Below are 10636 nucleotides of genomic sequence, written 5' to 3'. Positions count from 1 at the left end.
GGGGAAACAGGCAGCCAGTCAGGCATTCTTTCTCTATGACTATGTGTGTGTGCGTGCTGTAGCTGTGGCCCACTCTGTGCTCTTTGACTCTGTTGGCCTTATAAGGCATCCGGCGTCATGGCAACGGCGGGGCTTGAATAGCAGTGTCAAATCCCTGAGCACACAGACACACGCTTACTCTCCCTGAAGGGGGAGACCAAACCGGGAGAGGCTGAGAGGAGGCTGGGTGCTCTTCACCGAACAGTCTGCCTTCCACGAGAGCTCCGTGACCTGCTTTTTCCTGCTTCTTTGACTAATTTATTCCTATTGGAGGAGGAGGAGGGGGAGGAGGAGGAGGGGGGAAAGGACGACAGAGTGCAACAGTACACCCTGCCTCCCTGGCAGGGAATGTGAAGAGGTTCTGGCCTTTGCTTGTAACTGCTGGATGGACAGTGACTTAACAAGACAGGGAAGAAAAACAGCATCTCAAGGGAGGTCGACTTTATTTTTGCCTTTTTTTTGTGCTCTTGTGACATTTGAGCCTTTCCAGCAGAGTTGGAGGCGCTCTAAGAAAACAGAAGTCAACTACAGACAAGAGAACTAATGAATTTAGTTGCCGCAGAAACCACAGAGGCATTTTTCCAGGAGGGAGTTTGTTGTCTTTCTCAGACTTCTCTGATTTGAATGAATAGCCTGCAGCCAGTGTCAGCATTTGTATGGATTTTTTTTGTCATCACTTTTATGTCACGGATCAGTTCTTTGGTATAGGACACATTTGATTCTTTTACCAAAGTTTCTGAGTGGATAAACATTCGCGGGGATCATTCCCGCCCCCCCTCTTCATCAGTGTCACCTTTGCCTCGACAAGTCGAGTGAGTCCGGATTCGAGCTGGCCCAGATCAGCAGATAGCACCTCAGCACTGCACAGGAACTGGTTGGACGAGTTTAGGAGTTGGAGCAGAGGGCAGGGTAGTTTAACCCTGCCTGAAGGAGATTTCTGTTGAATTTCCTCCCACTTGTCCTTTTGGGAGAAAGCAGTCACGCATAGAGTGACATTATGCTGAGTTTGTTATTCTTCCTCGTCTTCTAAGAGGGGGAGAGTCTGTGAATGAAAGTAAGAGGGAGAGACCAGAGTGGGAGACAAAGTGTAATTTATTGTTTCCTGGGTTAGAGCAGGCTGCACCCTTTTTTTTTCTTCTCCTGCCTGAACTCTGAACCACTCAATGCGTGTGTAAAATTTTCTCAGGAGTCATTGGAGGTCAGGGCAGCGAACACAAGGGTGAAAGGCAAGAACAGAGGGAGCAGCCAGATTATAGAGGACCAGAGTCCACCGGGAAGGATCGTCGGGTCAATACAAACAGACGGCAAGGAAGGAAAGGTCATCGCAGAGACAACTTTTCATCCTTTTACCTCAAGATCACACTGGAGCACACATTGTCGCCCGGGTTCACTGTTTTCGACTTGGAGCGTAGTTTAAAGCCAGGGCGGGTCAGTGTATGATCCACTCACGGGGCGGCGGGACTCGGAGAATATGGCCATGGTAAGCGGGGGATGGGGCAACCCCAACGGGGACACGAGCAGACTGGAGGAGAAGGTTTACCTGCGTAGGGAGGAAGAGGAGGGCTCGCCCCACGCCGGAAGCAGCGATGTGGACGTGGCCGATGAGGAAAAGGCCTGCGTGCTGGACTGTGTGGTGTGCGGCGACAAGTCCAGCGGGAAGCACTATGGCGTGTTCACATGTGAGGGCTGCAAGAGCTTCTTCAAAAGGAGCATCCGACGCAACCTCAACTACTCCTGCAGGTAATTTGTTTATGTCTCATATTATATTTCTCTCAGTGGAGAGTATCCATATTTGCAAACTTCCTGGAAATAAAAACTTTGCAGAGATGTTCCCCTTTTGTAGCCTTATGTGCTTGTCATTTCCTCACCACTGAATGACATGCCGTACAAGTGTCACAAACAGCCCCGGCAAAATGGAAAAACATGATCGCCCTGAAGGTCAGACACGTGCTGCTGGATTGCCTCAGAAGGTCACTGTTGCCATTCTTTTCGCAGAACGGAAAACAAGTGTTGCAAACTCGATTCTTAGCTGGCCTGGGGAGCTGCCAGCCACATAATGTGGTTATTCCTTTTCTCGTAATAATACGCTAACTCTGAAAGGAATGTGTCTTTTTAATCAGCGTGTCACATCCAGGGCTGAAAGGAATGTTGCCGGGGCCCGTCTTGCTGTAAAAGGCGACACAAGGGCGTGTAGCGTTGATGATTTACAAAGGTCACAGCCTTGAAGAGCTATTCAGACACGCCAGCTCACACTTTTCACTCATCATAGAGCTCCATGAGAGCAGAGGAGGCGGGGGGTGGGAGGGAAACATGTGAATACAAAGTGCTTATTGGAGGCGCTCCGCGTTTGAAGGTTTTCATCATCTTACATTCATGTTTGTAATTGCAGATCAAACCGGGAATGCCAAATCGACCAGCACCATCGCAACCAGTGCCAGTACTGTCGACTCAAGAAATGTTTCCGTGTTGGTATGCGCAAAGAAGGTTAGTTTAACAGTCAGCACCATTGTCACGCGGCTCCCACAACAGGTTAGCAGGTCATTCTTAAAGCAGTTTGAGTGCTCACTTGACGGTAATTAGCTATTTTAAATTAATTTGTGACTGGAAACTACTTGGGCCTTTACCCAATAGGGAATCATGATAATTAGATCACTGCAAAACCTGGGCCTAAATAAAAAAAGCAAAAAACAACAACAAGGAAAACATTCCTTTTTTTGTTTTGTTTATGTCCTATGACCTATAAGGGCAGCAGTGACATTTGCCAGTGACCCAAGCTCAATATTTATATTGTCAACTGAAGGCATGTTTTCACCACGAAGCTCAACTTCAGCAGCTGCTGATCTTCGTTGATAAGCGGGCGGTTGAATGCAATGAACCCTTTTGAATAATGGGGTAAAGTGGCTGCTGTCACAACATATTTCAACGGGCATAGAGCGGGGGGGGGGGGGGGGGGGGGGGTATTGCGGCAAATTGAGTATCAAGTGAAAGTCTGCTGAAATGTGTGATTGTACTGTGTACAGCACAGCACAGTCTCCACACCTAATGCATACTAAGGAGTGACATGTAGCAGAGGTTATATTAGGTCTGGGTAGTAATGACTGACGCCGTGACGCACGTTGTTGCTGTTTCCATACTACCTGGAATTGTGGAGCTCAACTTTGGCCCAGTGAAAGTAGCATTAACTTTTGAAGTGATTATATACCACTGTTGGATGAACTTAAAAGTGCTACAAATAGAAATGATTTACAGCATACTGAGCAAAACGTCTTGGCCATTATTAAATGTTTTCTTTAAGCAATTCTACAATGACCATATACAGTATAACTACAAGGTCACTCGGTGGACCATAAGCCCCTGCCAAGGCTAAACTGTTAACTACTGTGGACAAAATAATAATAATAATAATAATAATAATAATACTGCGATTGGCTGGCAACCAGTTCAGGGTGTACCCTGCCTACTGCCCGAAGAGCCCCCACCCCCGCGACCCTTGTGAGGACAAGCGGTTAAGAAGATGGATGGATGGCTAATAATAATTACAATAATAATTCATTCATTTTCTTAACCGCTTGTCCTCACAAGGGTCGCGGGGGGCACTGGAGCCTATCTCAGCTGGCTTCGGGCAGTAGGCGGGGTACACCCTGAACTGGTTGCCAGCCAATCGCAGGGCACACAGAGACGAACAACCATCCACACTCACAATCACGCCGAAGCCCAGACTCGATCTCACGTCCTCTGCACTGGGAGGCGGACGTGCTAACCAGTCAACCACCGTGCCACCCTAATAATAATAATAATAATAATAATAATAATAATAATAATAATAATAATAATAATAATAATAATAATAATAATAATAATAATAATAATAATAATAATAATAATAATAATAAATCATGGACTTTTTGAAGGATGATCAAAAGGCCCTTATGCATTTATTTGGAGAATGGACTGTTCCATTGATGAGAATAAATAAATACATTCTTCAGCTCTTTCTCTGGATTAGTGGTTCCAACTGGGTTTGATCGAATCCTAGTGATTTGGTGAGTCAGTGTCAGGAGTTCGGCGGAGGTTAAGAAATGCACACGATTCATGATGATACGCCCCGCTTGGCCATCATTGGATGGAAGTGATCAAGCTACATATCTTGGTTTATCTGTGTTGGAGGGAATTTGATCCGCTGAGTAGTCGACTTGTGACTGTTGTGATCCTGAAAGTCATTTTATTTTTTTAATTAATAAAGTTTGTTGAATGCGTAGGAAACTGGAGGGGTTCAGCACTTCCAACAATTGGTTAAGATTTCAATGATCTAAATGAAAATTGATAGATTATTTTTCTTTTGCACAAGCAGCCCACTACAGTTTATGTGGTGCATTTTGTGCATAAGCCTGCTTGCAGAGGCTGTCCTTTAATTTTGTTCAACTATTTCAAAATGACTGTTGTGGTAAAGGCAATAAAAAAAAAAAGTTAAAGTAGTACTAAATATAAACCCTAATTACTGTAGACATGTTAAAAAATAAATGAAAATAGTGTCAAGTAATGGGTAACAGGCCAATTAACTGTAGTTGTAGCTGTCAGCTATCTGTAATCTCATTTAATGAAATGTTTGCAGACAAAACATTCTTTTAATTTGTCAGGATACAGGAAGGACTATGCAGAGATTTTTGTGCACACACAACTGCGGTCACAGTTTCATTTGGATCTTGTTCACATTTTGTGTGTATGTAACTTGAGATATCGCCATAGTAAAAAAAAAAAAACGACGGGCCCTATTTTTGTGCCCACTGCCCAAGGGAAGTCTCGCACAAAGCGCAGTCTGGCTGTGCGCATGGGTGAAGTTTTCCTTAATTTGGTATTTTCCTGAGCAGCACAGATATAAAGTGCCATTTGCTCCATGGTGGGAGGGATTCAAATCTACTTGTTTGCCATCCATCGGCAGCGGCCCCTCTCATTTCCTTGAAATTCAGTGCAGAGAGGCACGCAGTCTACATGGCATGTAAATGCACGTGCAGTCATATGTGTTGCATTCTCTACCGTAGTTTCAGGTAGGTATGAATGATGACGCAGGTTGTAGAACGGCAACTTTTTAATCGTCTTCGGAGCTGAGCAACATAATATACAAACTCACATTTGCATACAACGCACGCGGACCCTGGGTGATGACGTCACACACGTAATTACGTGACTACTTACATATCAAGATTTTTTTTTTTAAATGGAAGTCGGTGGAAACAGGCCCCTTCCTGTCGCGACTCTTTTATGTCATCACTGTGCGACCATTCACTTTTTTTTGCTTACAGTAAATCAATCCCACTGGAGGTCCAAGTATCAAATGCAGGGCCTGCCAAAGATATATCATGAACAATCAGAATACAGTACGTTGTGTTCGTCTACAAACTCGCACTCCTGTACAGCCACCGTGTCTTGCAAGTTTTCACGTGTTTAACATAACACCACCACAACTCTCTGTGTCCCTGCAGCTGTCCAGCGGGGTCGCATCCCACCATCCCACTCAAGTATCAGTCCCAACTCCCAACGGGCCGGCGGAGCGGTGGGCGTGTTGCCCGCTCACCTCGGGGCTGACTACTTTAACGGGCAGCCGGTGTCGGAGCTCATCTCCCAGCTGCTCCGGGCCGAGCCGTACCCCCACAACCGCTACGGGACCCCGTACGGCCAAACGCAGATGGGGGCTTCTGCCAGCGGAGCCCCCGTCATGGGCATCGACAGCATCTGCGAGCTCGCCGCTCGGCTCCTTTTCAGCACCATCGAGTGGGCAAGAAACATCCCGTACTTTCCAGAACTGCCAGTTTCTGAGCAGGTCAGTCAAGGATGATGAGGTACCCAAACATCATTAAATAGAAACCAATTGAATGACTTGACTTGATTCCTACAGGTGGCGCTCCTGAGACTGAGCTGGAGCGAACTTTTCATTCTCAATGCAGCCCAGTCTGCTTTGCCACTCCACATGGCCCCCTTGCTGGCAGCGGCCGGCTTTCATTCGTCCCCCATGTCTGCCGAGAGGGTGGTGTCCTTCATGGACCAGGTCAGGGTGTTCCAGGACCAAGTGGACAAGCTCAACAGACTGCAAGTGGACACTGCTGAATACAGCTGCCTGAAAGCCATCGCTCTCTTTTCACCTGGTAAGTCTGCATGCTTCCTCAGTGATGTTAAAACAACTGTAAATGTCTTCACAAAAAACATCAACACAAAAACAGGCGCAGTGTCCTCAATCAATTTAGTCCTCAGATCACGGATTTCAAACTGTAGCTTATTTTTCACCAACATCTGACCTACACATATTTAATTGAGAAATTAAAACTTTCCCTCTATTTTCTATCAAAGTAGTTCTAATAACCATTTTAAAAAAACAACCACCACCAAAATTGGATCTATTTGTACAAAACAGCGCCAAATTTTGGTTGTTTTGTACAAATGACGCCCAGAAACCCAAATTTCAAAGGTTGCCTTTCAAAGGTTCTAAAAATAGTTGGGTCAAAAAATAACTCAATTATAGGTCGAAAACTGACCGAGCCACTACTTGGATCAATTTGACCCAACTTCCACTTTATAGAGTGCAAATTTAAAGGTTCTAAAAATATTTGGAACTAAAACCACACAACCCCCCAAAAATGGGTTATTTTGTACAAAACAATACAGAATGTTGGGTCAAATTGACCCAAGTAGTAGGTCGGTCCCTTTTTGACCCAAATTAAATTTAGAGTGCAAATTAAAGGTTCAAAAAACAGTTGGGTCGAAAACCAAACAACCCAAAAAATTGGGTTCTTTTGTACAAAACAATACAGAATGTTGGGTCAAATTGACCCAAGTAGTGGGTCGGTCCCTTTTTGACCCAAATTAAATTTAGAGTGCAAATTAAAGGTTCTAAAAACAGTTGGGTCGAAAACCAAACAACCCAAAAACTTGGGTTCTTTTGTATAAAACAATCCAGAAAGTTGGGTCAAATTGACCCAAGTAGCGGGTCGGTCCATTTTTGCATTCTAAAAAGCATAATTTGGGCCAAATTGACCAAAGTAGTGGGCTGGTCATTTTTTGATCTATGATAAAAAATAACTAAATTAAAGGGGGAAAAAATGGACTGACCCACTACTTGGATCCATTTGACCCAACTTCCGCTTTTTACAGTGCAAAATTAAAGGTTCTAAAAATAGTTTGGTCAAAACCCAAGCAACCCAACAAATAGGGTTCCTTTGTACAAAACAATCCAGAAAGTTGGGTCAAATTGATTACATTTTTGACTCAAATTAATTTAAAAGTGCAAATCAAATGTTTCTAAAAAAAAACAGTTGGGTAAAAATATAACTCAATTAGGGGCCAAAAACTGGCCGACCCATATAATATCCAATTATAGGTCAAAAAAGTACCGACCGCTACTTGGCCCAACTTTTTCTTTTTGTGGCGCAAATTAGCTCCCCCATCCCCCACCCAAAAAAAAGGGTTCTTGTTTTAAATAAAATAAAAAATGATTGAGACCCAAGTAGCAGCCGGTTCCTCTTTGACGCATAAATGTGACTAAATACCCAATAAAGCGAAGTCCTCCCCTGTGAATTTGCTACCAGATGCATGCGGTCTGACGGATCCAGCCCACGTGGAGTCCCTGCAAGAGAAGGCCCAGGTGGCACTGACCGAGTACGAGCGCTTGCAGTACCCCAACCAGCCCCAGCGCTTCGGCCGCTTGCTCCTCCGCCTGCCGGCTCTCCGCGCCGTGCCGGCCAACCTCATCTCGCAGCTCTTCTTCATGCGCCTGGTGGGCAAGACCCCCATCGAGACGCTGATCCGAGACATGCAGCTGTCGGGGAGCTCCATCAGTTGGCCCTACGCACCGGGACAGTAGTCGACCTGCTGCAGATGCACTGAGCGCAGACAGGAAGATACAGAGAACATGAAAAATGCTGGATGTTAGGTCAAATGTATTTGCAGCACTTGTGTGTTTAGGCTCTGGTCTTCATCTGATCTCGTGGTGTCTCTTCCTGGACTTGGAAAAAAAACAACAAGGATTATTAAAATGCAGACAGACTCAGGCCATGATGAGCACATACTACCTCCTCCCATATCACCTTTAATGTGACTGAGTTCGATTCAAGTGTGCGTGTGTGTGTGTGTGCATGCGTGCGTGTTGTCACAGTAACAGCACATCAACGCTTCATGTTGTACAGACTGTATCAAAGTTACCGAATGTATTGTATCACCGAGTCATATTGTTGCAGTGCATCGATGGGAAGTGCCGCTTGACCTTTTATTCTATATCAGGTCCATGATATTAATACTTGTACGCTCTTTGTCGTTACTTCTACGACATTTCAGCACACTAGTGGAACAATTCTGTTTTACCAGTAATGTTTTTTCAGTAACTAAATGTTACTAGTGAGGTAAAACTGCATTGCTAGACAACTCTGTGCTACTAGTAAGTCTAGTGACATCATAAAATTCTACTAGTTAACTGCCACTTAATCGTATGAGTGGATGTCAACTAGTGCACATTTTTGCCTCACTACTCGTATCCTAGATGTTCTACTATGCCATGTTGGCCCACAAAATGGTACTAGTAAAACACATTTGTTCGACTAGTATGGACTAAGAACTCATTATAAACACTAAAAACTGTTGGGTTTAAATAACCCAAATTGGGTCAAAAAGGGACCAACTCAACTTTTTGGGTCATTCAATTCACTCAAAAAGTTGGGTCAAATGAATAACCACATAACAACCCACAAATTGGGTTGCTTTGTGGGTTATTAATTTTATTTGACCCTTTTTGGGATAAATAATTCAAAAAGTTGGGTCAGTTCATTTTTCACACAATTCAATTGGGTTAAATGAATAAACCACAAAACAACCCAACAAATTGGGTTGCTTTGTAGGTTGTTATTTAATTTGACCCAACATTTTGGATTAAATCATTTAAAAAGTTGTGTCAGTTCATTTTTGACCAAATTCACTTAGCCCAATAAGTTGCATCAAGCTAACAATCCACAAAACAAGCAACAAAAAAGTTGCTTTGTGGATTATTTATTTAATTTCTTTAATAACCCAAAAAGTTGGGCTGGTCCATTCTTAACCCAATTTGGATTATTTTGTTTGACTCAACGGTTTTTAGAGTGTAGTATAAGGGGACCATATCAAGAGTATCAAATAAATGTTCAAACGGCTTTCGAATACGTTTCATACAATATTTGCTACACAAATATTAATGCTCCATGTCACTCTCTGAAGTAGTTGCACGCGCTATTGAGGATTTGCTGCCCCCAGGTGGCCGAAATGCAAAATATATATTTTTGCACACACATGCAGTGGCATTAAAATAAAGCGCTGGTGTTTTAGGTTTTGGGCAGTTTAAGAGAATACATTCTATGACTCCCCAGGCTGTCGCATCCTAGTCTGACATTATTATTACCTCATGTGTTCTTCTCTAAGACAAAGATTGTACAGCAAACCATTAAAATGTACTAACAGTAAATTGAAAGGGATTAATGTCCATCATTACAATAATGTATAATTTTCTCCCAAAGGCAGACATGTGTTATTTTGGGACACAATGTATTTTTAAATGTAATTTAAGAAGGCGCCCAAATTTGTGTAGCTCATAAATGAAATGTACGAATGACCCTTATGTTTGTTTTGTTTAAGTTCATTTAAATTTTGATGGACACACTGTACATATTCCAATGTTGTGAAGCAAACATGGCCTTACAGAAGGAAGAGAATGAAAGCTTTGGGCACTTGTCGGTACTAAAATGCTTGTCAATGCAACAAACAATGACTCATTATGATGCATGCGCATGATGCAAACAGATTTTTTCCCCCCTATGACCTTTTGTATTATCTGTCAAATTTTCAAAAGACCACACAACTTCCTCAAAATAATGTTTGTCCAAATTAAAACTATAGCGATTTAACTGCGCTCCTTTAGGGTTATGTGTATGACCTTGCCGAATAAAATTAAATTTAGATAAAATTGAAAGTTTAACAGTTTGTGTTTGCAATACTTGAAATAAAAGAATGCACACTCCTATGGATACAAACCATTTCGGAATTGGACAAGTTTTATTTTTGTTTTCTTTTTCAATAGAAAGGAAAATAGCCTGTAGCATATAGATTTGGGTGTATTTACAGGATATCGGCTGTATAAAGGCTTAACTATTCTAAGACGCACTCCCATTGTTAACCAAGCAAATAGTTTCCAACAAACACAAAAGGTCCATTGTCACATACTCAAACTCTACTTGTGAACTATTTGATAAACCACTTGTGTTACATTGAAATAAATAAAATAAATAACTGTAATAGTCTTGTACTAGTAAAAAGATGAATTTCTGAAAAGTTTGTCAATTAAAACATAATGAAACAGGAGGAAATATAGAACAAATTGTGAAAAAAAACTTATTGCGATATTATTATGGAAACTGTTTTACAGTGGGTGTTGTTGAAATTGATTTATGCTTAGTTTACTTTCATATGAAATGAAAAATATTTTTTTTCCTAATTTTTGTAGTTTGAAACGGCAAATGACTTTACTTCATTCCTACCACTAGAGAGCAGCAATGATCTAGACTGATGGAAAGAAACGCTTAGTTGACTC

The 10636-nt window shown here is 42.5% G+C and overlaps 1 protein-coding gene across 2 annotated transcripts; it reads left to right on the top strand.

Moving 5' to 3' along the window:
• The first annotated feature begins 354 nt into the window (after positions 1-354).
• Positions 355-9206, top strand: nr2f6b (nuclear receptor subfamily 2, group F, member 6b). 2 transcript variants are annotated; one of them, XM_086089627.1, is made up of 5 exons: positions 355-1779; positions 2429-2523; positions 5520-5857; positions 5933-6179; positions 7617-9206. In XM_086089627.1, the coding sequence occupies exons 1-5, from the start codon at positions 1511-1513 to the stop codon at positions 7889-7891; spliced, it is 1224 nt and encodes a 407-aa protein (XP_085945753.1). In that variant the 5' UTR covers positions 355-1510; the 3' UTR covers positions 7892-9206. The 2 variants fall into 2 exon arrangements, with proteins under 2 accessions (XP_085945753.1, XP_085945754.1); XM_086089628.1 differs by lacking the exons at positions 355-1779; positions 2429-2523 and adding an exon at positions 3937-5414.
• The last annotated feature ends 1430 nt before the right edge of the window (positions 9207-10636 follow it).

Source organism: Leptonotus elevatus, chromosome 11 (assembly GCF_054856555.1).
Source record: "Leptonotus elevatus isolate MCC_2025b chromosome 11, RoL_Lele_1.0, whole genome shotgun sequence".
Lineage (NCBI taxonomy): Eukaryota > Metazoa > Chordata > Actinopteri > Syngnathiformes > Syngnathidae > Leptonotus > Leptonotus elevatus.
Note: the sequence above shows the minus strand (reverse complement) of the source record. Positions and strands in the feature narration are given on the sequence as shown.